Source organism: Engystomops pustulosus, chromosome 6 (genome assembly GCF_040894005.1).
Source record: "Engystomops pustulosus chromosome 6, aEngPut4.maternal, whole genome shotgun sequence".
Lineage (NCBI taxonomy): Eukaryota > Metazoa > Chordata > Amphibia > Anura > Leptodactylidae > Engystomops > Engystomops pustulosus.
In genome coordinates this window covers 3,712,190-3,728,435 of record NC_092416.1, presented here as the reverse complement: position 1 = coordinate 3,728,435, position 16,246 = coordinate 3,712,190, and the positions used below count along the sequence as shown (strand labels likewise).

General features: G+C 51.1%; 2 protein-coding genes across 9 annotated transcripts in view; one reads left to right on the top strand and one right to left on the bottom strand.

Moving 5' to 3' along the window:
- Positions 1–15,146, bottom strand: part of CD79A (CD79a molecule) — a 31,463-nt gene extending 16,317 nt beyond the window's left edge. Inside the window, exon 1 of one of the 3 annotated variants that reach the window (XM_072113785.1) lies at positions 15,050–15,146. In XM_072113785.1, coding sequence (XP_071969886.1) covers positions 15,050–15,116 — 67 coding nt within the window. In that variant the 5' untranslated portion in view covers positions 15,117–15,146. Of the gene's footprint in view, positions 1–2,487; positions 2,623–10,655; positions 10,873–15,049 lie in introns of those variants that run through there. The other 2 variants (XM_072113783.1, XM_072113784.1) reach the window with 2 other exon arrangements.
- ARHGEF1 (Rho guanine nucleotide exchange factor 1) overlaps positions 13,253–16,246 on the top strand; it is a 62,135-nt gene continuing 59,141 nt past the window's right edge. For 5 of the 6 annotated variants that reach the window (XM_072113782.1, XM_072113780.1, XM_072113781.1 and 2 more), the window contains exon 1: positions 13,253–13,401. The gene's annotated coding sequence lies outside the window, so the exon portion shown is untranslated. Of the gene's footprint in view, positions 13,402–15,286; positions 15,925–16,246 lie in introns of those variants that run through there. The other variant, XM_072113778.1, reaches the window with a different exon arrangement.

The following is a 16,246-nucleotide window of genomic DNA, read 5'->3' as shown; positions in this document are numbered from 1 at the left end:
ATGGAGGAACCTCCAGCCTCTAGATGTACAAAGAAAATGGGGGAACCTCCAGCCTCTAGATGTACAGAGAAGAATGGGGGGATCCTCCAGCCTCTAGATGTACAGAGAAGAATGGGGGGAACCTCCAGCCTCTAGATGTACAGATGTACAGAGAAGAATGGGGGGAACCTCCAGCCTCTAGATGAACAGAGAAGAATGGGGGAACCTACAGCCTCTAGATGTACAAAGAAGAATGGAGGAACCTCCAGCCACTAGATGTACAAAGAAGAATGGGGGGAACCTCAAGCCTCTAGATGTACAGAGAAGAATGGGGGAACCTCCAGCCTCTAGAAATACAGAGAAGAATGTGGGATCCTCCAGCCTCTATATGTATAAAGAAGAATGGAGGATCCTCCAGCCTTTAGATGTACAAAGAAGAATGGAGGAACCTCCAGCCTCTAGATGTACAAAGAAGAATGGGGGAACCTTCAGCCTCTAGATGTACAGAGAAGAATGGGGGGAACGTCCAGCCTCTAGATGTACAGAGAAGAATGGGGGTAACGTCCAGCCTCTAGATGTACTGAGAAGAATGGGGGGAACCTCCAGCCTCTAGATGTACATAGAAGAATGGGGGGAACCTCCAGCCTCTAGATGTACAGAGAAGAATGGGGGGAACCTCCAGCCTCTAGATGTACAGAGAAGAATGGGGGGAACCTCCAGCCTCTAGATGTACAAAGAACAATGGAGGAACCTCCAGCATCTAGATGTACAAAGAAGAATGGGGGAACCTCCAGCCTCTAGATGTATAAAGAAGAATGGAGGAACCTCCAGCCTCTAGATGTACAAAGAAGAATGGGGGAACCTCCAGCCTCTAGAAGTACAGAGAAGAATGGGGGATCCTCCAGCCTCTAGATGCACAAAGAAGAATGGGGGATCCTCCAGCCTCTAGATGTACAAAGAAGAATGGAGGAACCTCCAGCCTCTAGATGTACAAAGAAGAATGGAGGAACTTCCAGCCTCTAGATGTACAGAGAAGAATGGGGGAACCTCCAGCCTCTAGATGTACAAAGAAGAATGGGGGAACCTCCAGCCTCTAGATGTACAGAGAAGAATGGGGGATCCTCCAGCCTCTAGATGTACAAAAAAGAATGGAGGAACCTCCAGCCTCTTGATGTATAAAGAAGAAAGGGGGAACCTCCAGCCTCTATATGTACAAAGAAGAATGGGGGAACATCCAGCCTCTATATATACAGAGAAGAATGGAGGAACCTCCAGCCTCTATATATACAGAGAAGAATGGCGGAACCTCCAGCCTCTAGTTGTATAAAGAAGAAAGGGGGAACCTCCAGCCTCTATATATACAGAGAAGAATGGAGGAACCTCCAGCCTCTAGATGTATAAAGAAGAAAGGGGGAACCTCCAGCCTCTAGATGTACAAAGAAGAATGGGGGAACCTCCAGCCTCTAGATGTACAAAGAAGAATGGGGGAACCTCCAGCCTCTAGATGTACAAAGAAGAATGGGGGAACCTCCAGCCTCTAGATGTACAAAGAAGAATGGGGGAACCTCCAGCCTCTAGATGTACAGAAAAGAATGGGGGAACCTCCAGCCTCTAGATGTACAGAGAAGAATGGGGGAACCTCCAGCCTCTAGATGTACAGAGAAGAATGGGGGAACCTCCAGCCTCTAGATGTACAGAGAGGAATGGGGGGACCTCCAGCCTCTAGATGTACAAAGAAGAATGGAGAAACCTCCAGCCTCTAGATGTACCAACAAGAATGGGAGGAACCTCCAGCCTCTAGTTGTACCAAGAAGAATGGGAGGAACCTCCAGCCTCTAGATGTTCAAAGAAGAATGGAGGAACCTCCAGTCTCTAGATGTACCAAGAAGAATGGGGGGACCTCCAGCCTCTAGATGTACAAAGAAGAATGGGGGAACCTCCAACCTCTAGATGTACAAAGAAGAATGGGGGAACCTCCAGCCTCTAGATGTACAGAGAAGAATGGAGGAACCTCCAGCCTCTAGATGTACAGAGAAGAATGGGGGAACCTCCAGCTTCTAGATGTACAGAGAAGAATGGGGGGAACCTCCAGCCTCTAGATGTACAAAGAAGAATGGGGGAACCTCCAGCCTCTAGATGTACAGAGAAAATGGGGGATCCTCCAGCCTCTAGATGTACAAAAAAGAATGGAGGAACCTCCAGCCTCTTGATGTACAGAGAAGAATGGAGGAACCTCCAGCCTCTAGATGTACAGAGAAGAATGGAGGAACCTCCAGCCTCTAGATGTACAAAGAAGAATGGGGGAACCTCCAGCCTCTAGATATACAGAGAAGAATGGAGGAACCTCCAGCCTCTAGATGTACAGAGAAGAATGGGGGAACCTCCAGCCTCTAGATGTACAAAGAAGAATGGAGGAACCTCCAGCCTCTAGATGTACAAAGAAGAATGGAGGAGCCTCCAGCCTCTAGATGTAAAAAGAATGTTCCATATGAACACAATGAGAGGTACCTGGTAAGAGGACGAGAAAAGCTGCTACAGGAAAATTCAACATCGGGCACAGAACACGCACTAACATCTTCTCTGATATGAAACCAAGATCCGGAGGCTGACTGCCAACATCTGCACAAACTATAACTACTGTATGGGGGGGAGGAGGATGAGCACAGGAGATGAGCTCTAGTGATTGTCATCGGAATCAACTTCAAACGTATAGCCCTAGTGGTGGTGTCTAATCTGTATGTAGTGATCTCCCCCTAGTGGTGGTGCATAATCTGTATGTAGTGATCTCCTCCTAGTGGTGGTGTATAATGTGTATGTAGTGATCTCCCCCTAGTGGTAGTGTATAATGTGTATGTAGTGATCTCCCCCTAGTGGTAGTGTATAATGTGTATGTAGTGATCTCCCCCTAGTGGTGGTGCATAATCTGTATGTAGTGAGCTCCCCCTAGTGGTGGTGTATAATCTGTATGTAGTGATCTCCTCCTAGTGGTGGTGTATAATCTGTATGTAGGGAGCTCCCCCTAGTGGTGGTGTATAATGTGTATGTAGTGATCTCCCCCTAGTGGTGGTGTATAATGTGTATGTAGTGATCTCCTCCTAGTGGTGGTGTATAATCTGTATGTAGTGATCTCCCCCTAGTGGTGGTGTATAATCTATATGTACTGATCTCCCCCTAGTGGTGGTGTATAATCTGTATGTAGTGATCTCCTCCTAGTGGTGGTGTATAATCTGTAAGTAGTGATCTCCTCCTAGTGGTGGTGTATAATCTGTATGTAGTGATCTCTCCCTAGTGGTGGTGTAGAATGTGTATGTAGTGATCTCCTCCTAGTGGTGGTGTATAATCTGTATGTAGTGATCTCCCCCTAGTGGTGGTGTATAATCTGTATGTAGTGATCTCCCCCTAGTGGTGGTGTATAATCTGTATGTAGTGATCTCCCCCTAGTGATGGTGTATAATCTGTATGTAGTGATCTCCCCCTAGTGATGGTGTATAATCTGTATGTAGTGATCTCCCCCTAGTGGTGGTGTATAATCTGTATGTAGTGATCTCCTCCTAGTGGTGGTGTATAATCTGTATGTAGTGATCTCCCCTAGTGGTGGTGTATAATCTGTATGTAGTGATCTCCTCCTAGTGGTGGTGTATAATCTGTGTGTAGTGATCTCCCCCTAGTGGTGGTGTATAATGTGTATGTAGTGATCTCCCCCTAGTGGTGATGTATAATCTGTATGTAGTGATCTGCTCCTAGTGGTGGTGTATAATGTGTATGTAGTGATCTCCCCCTAGTGGTGATGTATAATCTGTATGTAGTGATCTCCCCCTAGTGGCGGTGTATAATCTGTATGTAGTGAGCTCCTCCTAGTGGTGGTGTATAATCTGTATGTAGTGATCTCCTCCTAGTGGTGGTGTATAATGTGTATGTAGTGATCTCCCCCTAGTGGTGGTGTATAATCTGTATGTAGTGATCTCCTCCTAGTGGTGGTGTATAATCTGTATGTAGTGATCTCCCCCTAGTGGTGGTGTATAATCTGTATGTAGTGATCTCCCCCTAGTGGTGATGTATAATCTGTATGTAGTGATCTCCCCCTAGTGGTGGTGTATAATCTGTATGTAGTGATCTCCCCCTAGTGGTGATGTATAATATGTATGTAGTGATCTCCCCCTAGTGGTGGTGTATAATCTGTATGTAGTGATCTCCCCCTAGTGGTGGTGTATAATGTGTATGTAGGGATCTCCTCCTAGTGGTGGTGTATAATCTGTATGTAGTGATCTCCTCCTAGTGGTGGTGTATAATGTGTATGTAGTGATCTCCCCCTAGTGGTGGTGTATAATGTGTATGTAGTGATCTCCCCCTAGTGGTGGTGTATAATCTGTATATAGTGAGCTCTCTCCTGCAGCGCCCCCTGTATGGCCAGTCTCCCTCCTGCAGGCCCCCTGTATGGCCGGCCTCCTCCCTGCAGCGCCCCCTGTATGGCCAGTCTCACTCCTGCAGCGCCCCCTGTATGGCCAGTCTCCCTCCTGCAGCGCCCCCTGTATGGCCGGCCTCCTCCCTGCAGTGCCCCCTGTATGGCCAGTCTCCCTCCTGCAGCGCCCCCTGTATGGCCGACCTCCTCCCTGCAGCGCCCCCTGTATGGCCGGCCTCCCTCCTTCAGCGCCCCCTGTATGGCCGGCCTCCCTCCTTCAGCGCCCCCTGTATGGCCGGCCTCCCTCCTTCAGCGCCCCCTGTATGGCCGGCCTCCCTCCTTCAGCGCCCCCTGTATGGCCGGCCTCCCTCCTTCAGCGCCCCCTGTATGGCCGGCCTCCTCTCTGCAGCGCCCCCTGTATGGCCGGCCTTCCTCCTTCAGCGCCCCCTGTATGGCCTGTCTCCCTCCTGCAGCGCCCCCTGTACGGCCAGCCTCCTCCCCGTGTCCCCATTTGGCCTCCCCCCGAGTTATTGCTCCATTTCCTCTTTCTCTTCTCAGGGGTCCCTGGAGGATCCAGAAATAAGCTCTTATCTCTGCAGCCGAGGACAGGGGCCGGTAGAGTGGAGGCCATAAGAGAGCGATGGTGAGAGGACCCCAATCTGCACCACGAGCCCCTCCTGCACTTTGTGTCCAATCTCTCCTGGGGTCTATTGGGCCAATCTATAGCAGCGCCAGTACCTCAGCACAGCCACAGCTGCAGTGCATCCAGCTCTCCCAGACTCCTGAACAGCATTGAAAGGACTTCTACCACCAGGATGAAGGACTATATGCAAATGACCTTCAGGGGCTCCAAGGTCCTGGAGCCTGGAGGTAGATGTCATTCTGGGGGTCCAGAATATTCTCTTCAGGCTCTCAGGATCTCGCCTCAGGCCGAACCCCTTCCAGTCAACAAGGAAGAACCACTTACCTCTACTTGTCCAGGACCTCCTTAACCTCTTAGATATCCGTGGAATCAGCCTCTGGAGGAGGAGAAGTGGCTCAAAATGACAAGTTTCAGGAGGGAGACGTGGAAGGAGTTCGGGATGCGCAGGAGAAAGGAGGAGCTTATACGCCACTGGATTAATGCGTCTAATCACCTCAAAGGGACCAAGGAAGCAAGGACCAAGCTTGTAGCTAAGTATCTTCAGCCGGACGCATCTGGAGGATAACCACACCTTGTCACTGGGAGAGAAGAGTCGTCCCACGTTTCTAATCAGCCTGGGACTTGGTGCGACCAGTGGCTCGGAGAAGAGACAGACGGGAAAAAGTGGCAGATGTAACAGCAGAGTCAGATTCTACTTGACCATTCAACTGTGGGTGGAAAGCAGAAGAAAGGTCCAGATTTACTTGCAGCTGGTTACACAAGGACCACCAAAACTTTGACACAAACTGGACCCCTCGGTCAGACATGATGTGTTGAGGGAGTCCCTGTAGCCGGAAGATATGCTGAAAGAACAAACTGGCAAGACGTGGAGCAGACGGAAGACATGAAAGAGAAACAAAATGGGACATCTTGGAAAACCGATCAGTCACCACCCAGATGACGGTATTGCCAGAGGAAAGTGGAAGATCTGTGACAAAGTCCATAGCCACGTGAGACCACGGGTGACTGGGTATCGGCAACGGAAGCATCTTTGACCAGGTCATGCCACTAGTAGTAATGGGAGATCAGGGACACAGATTGCTGCACCCCAGGGTGCCCAGCCATATGGGAAGAATGTCCCCAAGACAGAATCCTCTTACGGAGTGCAGGTCAAACATAAATCTTGCCGGGAGGAAGCTGCCAAAGATCCACTGGAGCGGCAACAACCAGTTGTTCAAGAGAGATAATATGCAAAGGGACCGGCTCTTCTCCAATGACGTCAGAGGCACGAGAAAGGACATCGCCCTTCATATTCTTCTCCGCCAGACGGAAATGGATAAACAGGTTGAAGAGTGAAAAGAAGAGCGACCAGCAGGCTTACCTGGGATTAAGACGTTGGGCTGTCTGGAGATACAAGAGGTTATTATGGTCTGTATATACACAAACCGGATGGAGAGCTCCTTCCAGTAGATATGGCCATTCTTCCAGAGCAAGCTTGATGGCCAATAGTTCTCCAACAGAGAAATTCCTCTCTGCGGGGGAAAAAGTCTTAGAGAAAAAAACGCAAGTGAGAGTACAGCCTTTAGGCCCCAGCACCTACGGAGGATGCATCAACCTCAAGATGAAAGTGTCTCTCTGTGTCAGGCCTGGAGAGAACAGGAGCAGAGGCAAAGGCTGATTTCAACCGTGAGAAGGTTTCTTCATCTGCCGAAGGCCAGAAATGCGGAATAAACTTCAGATAATAGTTTCAAAACCCAGAAACCTCAGTATGGCTCGTAGTCCTTCTGGGCGTGGCCACTGTAGAACTGCAGACAGTTTAGCAGGATCCATCTGGAGACCTCTGTCAGAGATTATATAGCCGTGAAAAGAAAGGGTCCTTTGGTGAAACTGAAATTTATCAAGCTTGGTGTAGAGACCATTAGCCCAAAGTCGGCCAAGAACTTGTCATACGTGGGACTGGTGGGTCTCACGGTCTGTGGAGAACACAAAGATGTCATCTAGGTAGACCACAACATGTTTACAACATCTGAAGATGTCATTGATAAATTCCTTGAAGACAGCTGGAGCATTACACGGTCCAAATGGCATCACAAGATACTCGAAATGTCCATCACGACTTAAACGCGGCCTTCCATTTGTCCCCCTTGTGGATTTGGATGAGATTGCAGGACCCACGATGATCTAGCTTGGAGAACACCTTGGAACCGCGCAGGCGGTCAAAGAGCTTTGTGACCAATGGCAGAGGGTAGCGGTTCTTAACTGTGACCTTGTTAAGCCCGGACGGAGGGAGTCATCCTTCTTGGTCACAAAAAAGAAGCCTGCACCAGCCGGAGAGGAAGCCACAGGACAATCATAGGGACGGTACAGTGGCAAAGTCTCTGCTTGTGAGGACCCTGTGGTGGGTGTAATGCTCATCAATGCTGGTCACTGAGGACACTGTGGTGGGTGTAATGCTCTTCCCTGGTGTCACTGAGGACCCTGTGGAGGATGTAGAGCTCTTCAATAGTGATCACTGAGGATCCTGTGGATGAAGTGATGCTCTTCAATAGTGATCACTGAGGATCCTGTGGATGAAGTGATGCTCTTCAATAGTGATCACTGAGGATCCTGTGGATGAAGTGATGCTCTTCAATAGTGATCACTGAGGATCCTGTGGATGAAGTGACGCTCTTCACCGGTGGTCACTGAGGACCCTGTGGTGGATGTAACTTTCTTCACTGGTGGTCACTGAGGATCCTGTGGTGGATGTGATGCTTTTCACTGGTTGACACTGAGGACCCAGTGACAGAATTAATGGTCTTCACTGGTGGTCACTGGGACCCTGTGGAGGATGTGATGCTCTTCACTGGTTGACACTGAGGACCTGGTGGTCGAAGTTATGCTCTTTATTGGTTGACACTGAAGACCCTGTGGCAGATGTGACGTTCTTCACTGATGGTCTCAGAGGACCCTGTGACTAGTTGTAACTAGTTTTTACTGACATTTCTTGGTGGCTCGCCTTTTGGCCTTTGACTTTTCTTGGCTCTCCTCTTGACCTATATTTCTCGGTAGCTGAAGTAAAGCTTTTCACTGGTGGTCACTGATCTTGTGGCAGAAGGAACGCTCTTAACTACTTCTCACTCGGCTTCCTTCACAGCAAATAGACATAGAATGAAATTTTAGAAACTTTACAGAAGGGAACAAACAGGTGTAGTGTGTGGTTCTATGATGATCGCCTCTGGCCAGTGCCTGTCAGTGACATAAGGGTTAGCAGCACCCCTCCCTGTGTCTGGGTTCCTGGGATATGTGCCATGCTGGCAGGATTTGTGGAACAGGCAAATAACAAGGTTAGAAACTTTGGACAGCTGGGGCAGGAGCCAAGGGTGTAGCCATCACTACATGTGACCAGTGCCCAGCTGGCAGGACTCCAGACATCTGACTGGGACATAACTGTAGCCCAACATAAGGGGGGGGGGGAGGATGCAGAAATGTGATGTCACCTGTGGGAGGCTCTGGTGCACCTAGAATTAGGTGGCAGACTCTGAACCATCCTAAATTAGAGGGTGCTGACTTCCTTAATTACCGGCAGTGAGGGTGAGTGGTTCCACTCCAGAGATTCTAAGCTATAGGTCCACAAAGAGGAGAATCTAGTGCCGGTACAGTTGACCTCCCTTCCGTGGAAAGGCAAGAGACAGTTGGGTCTTACTTGCTTCTTGCCCTTCCTTGACTTAACATATCTTAACTATCTTGATGCCTCTCCTCTTGACCTGTGACATTTTCCGGTGGCTCTCCTCTTGACCTGTGACATTTTCCGGTGGCTTTACTCTTGACCTGTGACATTTTCCGGTGGCTCTTCTCTTGACCTGTTACATTTTCCGGTGGCTCTTCTCTTGACCTGTGACATTTTCCGGTGGCTCTCCTCTTGACCTGTAACATTTCCCGGTTGGCTCTCCTCTTGACCTGTGACATTTCTCTACGCTTGACCTGTGACATTTCCCGGTTGGCTCTACTCTTGACCTGTGACATTTCCCGGTTGGCTCTTCTCTTGACCTGTGACATTTTCCGGTGGCTCTCCTCTTGAGCTGTGATATTTACTGGTTGGCTCTCCCTTTGACCTGTGACATTTCCCGGTTGGCTGTTCTCTTGACCTGTGACATTTCCCAGTTGGCTCTACTCTTGACCTGTGACATTTTCCGGTGGCTCTCCCCTTGACCTGTGACATTTTCCGGTGGCTCTCCCCTTGACCTGTGACATTTTCCGGTGGCTCTCCTCTTGAGCTGTGACATTTCCCGGTGGCTCTCCCTTTGACCTGTGACATTTTCCAGACAAAGCGCTACGTGTGGCACCAGCCTTAGTCTTGGACTCCAATAAAGTAAACAATATCCTGCAGGAGATGCACAAATATATTCAGACCAGCTCCGCAGCAGTGCATTCTGGGAGAAGGTGCTATTGTGGAGGGGCACCGGGGGAGGCCGCAGGCAGCTCTTCCATTGTTGCTTCCTGTTCCTCATCTTCAAAATATGAGCACCAGGCAGATCTTATTTCATGGAATTGTCTTATAAGCAATTTCCTAGTATAATAACGAAGACTAGTGGGCGCTCTAGACATAACATCACTCCTCCAACATCCCCCACCAGGGCCTAGCCTTTTCTTGGGGCTTGGAGGCAGCCGGGGCCAGAATACTGGAGTGGCTAGCGGTTGCGGCCTAGGGCACGCTGTGGTCACGGTGCTTGGTATGGGGACCGGAGGGCTGTCCTACAGCCTGGCAGCTGTCCTACAGGTGGTGTGTGCAAGAAATATGGAGGGAGAGGCTGATGTACTGGTTCTCCCCGGGACAACCCCTGAGTGTCTGTAATATATGTTCCCGGATGATGGATGAGGAAGCCCGTGGTGGTAACAGCCGTATCCAGGGATCAGACTGAGGCAACGTTGTGCAAATTGACTCACGGTTCTTTATTCAACAACAGATATCAGGCAATGGGCCAAAGTGTTCAAACAGCTGATTCTGGTTACCAGGCTGGAATAAGAAAAACCTCGCCTCTTTTAGCTCCTCTTAAGGCAGCTCCATTGACATCAAGCAAGACCTACAAGAGGCCTTATGACATGATGCGCTGACTAGCGCTGACGTGGTCACGGTCGCTTGATCCAGCTGGGACAGGCCCCTTCCGTGCTAAGCAGGTGTCCACGAAGTGGAATGCAAGAAGAGGGAGAAGCCTCTGTAAGGTGCAAGTAGTTCTCTCTAGAGCACTCCCAGTGCTTACGTGTGCTAGGTACACCGGGGAAGATGGTAGAAAGGAGACCCTGAGCTTAGTGGCAGCCAGGGGCCACACGTGGAAGAGATGTAGAACATCAACTGACAGGTCCTTTATTCCAGAACTGGAACACAGCAATGGCAACAGGCCAAGGTAACAGTCCAATCCGTCTGGGTCCAAGGTTGCTGGTTGGATAATGTCTGGCAGAGGATGCTCGCAGTTCCTGTAGCATTAGGTTGGAGAGGTAAGGAGCTGCTATAGCAGTAATCCTCGGCAGGCTGTTAGGGATCGGAGCTGCAGTAGGCCTGATATGTGTAGGCCGCCGTGTCGGGGGAATTCTCTCAGACACATCTCATCTTATCTGAAACTAATCTGATGTCTTACTTCATGACTTTCCACATAAATATTCATCTCTACATCATACCATGTGACTCCTGCAGCTCATCTTCCTGACAGCAGGGGGCAGCAGTGTGTAGAGGTGTACAGGAAAGGGGAGTAGTCTGAAACCCAGACATAGCACAAATTATCCTTCTATTCCCACCAAATACATGTACACACAGCTCAGTCGAGCATGCAAGTACTCTTCCCAAGGAATACGATTACAACATAATTTGACTCCTCTGTCCGCCTCCTCCTCCCTGCAGACTCGTCTGTCCTCCTCCAGACCCCTCTGTCCTCCTCCAGACCCCTCTGTCCTCACCCAGACCCCTCTGTCCTCACCCAGACTCCTCTGTCCTCACCCAGACCCCTCTGTCCTCACCCAGACCCCTCTGTCCTCACCCAGACCCCTCTGTCCTCACCCAGACCCCTCTGTCCTCCTCTGTCCTCCTCCAGACTCCTCTGTCCTCCTCCAGACTCCTCTGTCCTCCTCCAGACTCCTCTGTCCTCCTCCAGACTCCTCTGCCCTCCTCCAGACTCCTCTGTCCTCCTCCTCCTCCAGACTCCTCTGTCCTCCTCCTCCAGACTCCTCTGTCCTCCTCCTCCTTCAGACTCCTCTGTCCTCCTCCTCCTTCAGACTCCTCTGTCCTCCTCCTCCTTCAGACTCCTCTGTCCTCCTCCTCCTTCAGACTCCTCTGTCCTCCTCCTCCTTCAGACTCCTCTGTCCTCCTCCTCCTTCAGACGTCTCTGTCCTCCTCCTCCTTCAGACTCCTCTGTCCTCCTCCTCCTTCAGACTCCTCTGTCCTCCTCCTCCTTCAGACTCCTCTGTCCTCCTCCTCCTTCAGACTCCTCTGTCCTCCTCCTCCTTCAGACTCCTCTGTCCTCCTCCTCCTCCAGACTCCTCTGTCCTCCTCCTCCTCCAGACTCCTCTGTTCTCCTCCTCCTCCAGACTCCTCTGTTCTCCTCCTCCTCCAGACTCCTCTGTCCTCCTCCTCCTCCAGACTCCTCTGTCTTGTCTCCTCTGTACACACCGGCCTCCTCTGCCTCCCTGTACTATACAGTGGACACTTCCTATGTGAGGTAACGCTATATAGCTTTGCCAGTCTTGAGGGCAGCTGCACAGGGAGCATTGGTCATGCAGGAGCAGGGTGGGGGCAGAGGTCATGCAGGAGCAGGGTGGGGGCAGAGGTCATGCAGGAGCAGGGTGGGGGCAGAGGTCATGCAGGAGCAGGGTGGGGGCAGAGGTCATGCAGGAGCAGGGTGGGGGCAGAGGTCATGCAGGAGCAGGGTGGGGGCAGAGGTCATGCAGGAGCAGGGTGGGGGCAGAGGTCATGCAGGAGCAGGGTGGGGGCAGCGGTCATGCAGGAGCAGGGTGGGGGCAGCGGTCATGCAGGAGCAGGGTGGGGGCAGCGGTCATGCAGGAGCAGGGTGGGGGCAGCGGTCATGCAGGAGCAGGGTGGGGGCAGCGGTCATGCAGGAGCAGGGTGGGGGCAGCGGTCATGCAGGAGCAGGGTGGGGGCAGAGGTCATGCAGGAGCAGGGTGGGGGCAGAGGTCATGCAGGAGCAGGGTGGGGGCAGAGGTCATGCAGGAGCAGGGTGGGGGCAGAGGTCATGCAGGAGCAGGGTGGGGGCAGCGGTCATGCAGGAGCAGGGTGGGGGCAGCGGTCATGCAGGAGCAGGGTGGGGGCAGCGGTCATGCAGGAGGAGGGTGGGGGCAGAGGTCATGCAGGAGGAGGGTGGGGGCAGCGGTCATGCAGGAGCAGGGTGGGGGCAGCGGTCAGCAGGGTGGGGGCAGCGGTCCTGCAGGAGCAGGGTGGGGGCAGCGGTCATGCAGGAGCAGGGTGGGGGCAGCGGTCATGCAGGAGCAGGGTGGGGGCAGCGGTCATGCAGGAGCAGGGTGGGGGCAGCGGTCATGCAGGAGCAGGGTGGGGGCAGCGGTCATGCAGGAGCAGGGTGGGGGCAGCGGTCATGCAGGAGCAGGGTGGGGGCAGCGGTCATGCAGGAGCAGGGTGGGGGCAGCGGTCATGCAGGAGCAGGGTGGGGGCAGCGGTCATGCAGGAGCAGGGTGGGGGCAGCGGTCATGCAGGAGCAGGGTGGGGGCAGCGGTCATGCAGGAGCAGGGTGGGGGCAGCGGTCATGCAGGAGCAGGGTGGGGGCAGCGGTCATGCAGGAGCAGGGTGGGGGCAGCGGTCATGCAGGAGCAATGTGGGGGCATCTAGAAGGGTCAATACAGGAAACAATCGCAACTTTGTATCTGGGGAAGGACAAGAGTAAATGTTTCGCTTCCTGGTCTGCACAGGAAATGCCCCCTCCCTCCTGGATGAGGACCTGCAGCCACGCCTACGTATGCAGCCCCTTCCTCCTGCGCAGGCAGCCCCTCTGTCCTATGCATGCAGCCCCGCCCTCCTGCGCGTACAGAACCGCCCTCCCTATGTGAGGTTTCCCAGCCCCTCCCTTATAAGTATGCAGCCCCTCCCTCCCGGGTATGCAGCCCCTCCCTCCGGCGCGTAGAGCTCCTCCCTCCTAAGTAGACAGCCCTTCCCTCTCTATGTGAGGACACGCAGCCCCTCCCTCCTGCGCGTAGAGTCCCTCCCTCCTAGGTATGCAGCCCCTCCCTCCCTATGTGAGGACACGCAGCCCCTCCCTCCCGTAGCCCCTCCCCGGCTCCCCTCCCCCCGGCCTCTTTCCTGCCTCCCCCCTCCTGTACTGTGGTGACACTGGAGTTGGGTGCTGGGACTCTCTCGCCCCCCGGAGCCCCCCATGTGCCAGGGAGCCCCGTGCCCAGGGTAGAGGTAAGTGCCCCCGCCGCTCCCCTGTACTGTCCGCGCAGTCACTTCCTCTTATAGACAATGTTGTATCGTCACAGATTCCTCCGCACCACCCGAAACCTGTCACATTGCGGGGGCCCTGAGCGGATGGAATCTATAGGTCACAGTGTATATGTTTACAATGTGTCTATAGGTGTACAATGTATAGGTGTGCAGTGTAGCTATAGGTGTACAGTGTGTCTATGGGTGTACAATGTATATGTGCAGTGTGTCTATAGGTGTACAGTGTGTATAGGTGTACAGTGTATCTATAGGTGTGCAGTGTATAGGTGTACAATGTATGTGTGTACAGTGTGTCTATAGGTGTAGTGTGTCTTTGTTTACTGTATCTCTATGTAGCCAGTTATATAATTGTATACAAAGTATCTAAATATATGTATATCTAAAGGTACAGTTTGTCTATCAATATACACTACATCCATAAGTGCAGTGTCTTCCCACACACAGTATATCTATAGGTGCACAGTGTCTTCCCACACACCGTATATCTATAGGTGCACAGTGTCTTCCCACATACAGTATATCTATAGGTGCACAGTGTCTTCCCACATACAGTATATCTATAGGTGCACAGTGTCTTCCCACACACAGTATATCTATAGGTGCACAGTGTCTTCCCACACACAGTATATCTATAGGTGCACAGTGTCTTCCCACACACAGTATATCTATAGGTGCACAGTGTCTTCCCACACACAGTATATCTATAGGTGCACAGTGTCTTCCCACACACAGTATATCTATAGGTGCACAGTGTCTTCCCAAACACAGTATATCTATAGGTGCACAGTGTCTTCCCACATACAGTATATCTATAGGTGCACAGTGTCTTCCCACACACAGTATATCTATAGGTGCACAGTGTCTTCCCAAACACAGTATATCTATAGGTGCACAGTGTCTTCCCACACACAGTATATCTATAGGTGCACAGTGTCTTCCCACACACAGTATATCTATAGGTGCACAGTGTCTTCCCACATACAGTATATCTATAGGTGCGCAGTGTCTTCCCACACACAGTATATCTATAGGTGCACAGTATCTTCACACACACAGTATATCTATAGGTGCACAGTGTCTTCCCACACACAGTATATCTATAGGTGCACAGTATCTTCACACACACAGTATATCTATAGGTGCACAGTATCTTCACACACACAGTATATCTATAGGTGCACAGTGTCTTCCCACACACAGTATATCTATAGGTGCACAGTATCTTCACACACACAGTATATCTATAGGTGCACAGTGTCTTCCCACACACAGTATATCTATAGGTGCACAGTGTGTCAGTCTGGTTGTACGTTTATTCTCTCTTGTGATGGACACTGATGACAATGGCATCTTCCTATGCGCCAGCTGCTGCGTCATGTGGGGTCTCACCCTGGGGACAGGATTTTACTGGAGTCGCCCCCTATAGACAATGATGACGCCCCTCTATTTTGGATAAAGTTTTTGTTATCTCAATGATTATTTTGGAGGCCTCCCTTTTCTATTTTAGCTGTATGGGACTTTCTCGTCATATAATGCGGCCGTGGCTTTACATTGCAGGTTAAGAGATTTGCTTTTGCTTCAGAGTTGAACTATTCCCGTAATATCAGACCCAGCCTGGTGATAGGGAGGGAGCTGTTTCCCCTTTTCGTCCTCTGAGGCGGCCATCTTCTCCTCATTCTATATCTGGCCTTTGGGGTTTTCTGTGTTGCCCCTGGCAGCCAATCAAAGCGCAGCTTACACTTTGTATTCAGCTACTGAGGCAAGAGAGCTGCACTGTGATTGGTTGCTATGGGCGCCATCTTTCTATTAGGGCAAAATATACAATATCATTACATTTTCAATGTGTAAAAATTGTGTTTACTTCATTTTTATGTCAGAGTGATGTAACGCGCAGCCTCAGACTGTGTGATGTCACGCTGATGACCTCATCTTCCGCCATGTTTACATGTTCACTATTCGTATGGCGGCCAATAAGAGGGGCTGGTAGTGATTTTGTTTTGGGGTCCTGAGGTTAGAGGTCATCATGAGAGCTGGGCCCTAGGTGTCAGCCGCCCTCCACCCCTTGTATGTGTAAGGTGACGGCAGGCGCTCTCCATGTTATTTCTTACTTGTCTGAGGCCGTGTCTGCACCCCCCTGACTGATACACTGTAACAGACTACCAGCACTTGCTCTGCTGTGGTGTTAAAAACCTTGGATCAGATTGTAGCAAAACCTCAGCTGTGTGTAAGATGCAACTACAGAGGAATGTTCCCATTCAGTGTCAGCAAGCAGAGATGTGAGAGGTTTAAGGGCCAGATCTGCACCTTAATTCCTTAAGTTGTATGTTGTTTTGACCCCAGGGGCATTGGGGGTCCCCTATATGCAGGGTACTAGACCCCACTCCTGCATAGTTCATATGGTTTATAGGGGCCATGGGTGATGGAGTTATCGGAAAAGTTTCCACGCTTCTTTTTGGTGCTTCCAGTTTTACAGAAATGTCCAAGGTAAGGAAAAAAATTATTAAAAAAAACAAACAAACATTTTAACATCCCCTTTAACATAAGTGAAGGCAGCAAAGTAATTAAAGTAAATAATTGCTGAAATAACAATCCCAGTATTAACCCCTTTCTCACATGTTTCACCCTCAGGGCAGTTCATACAGGGGAACTCTGGGGGTCCTGCTGCTGGTATGTAGTAGGGGTTCACTTATTTATTCCCTAGCTCCACCCTCCTCTGACTCTGCTATGCTGGTGTCTTCTCCGAATATAGAGGAGGGGCGGCCGGGGGGAGATAAGGACTTTCACTTTCTGACTACTCATCTCCAGC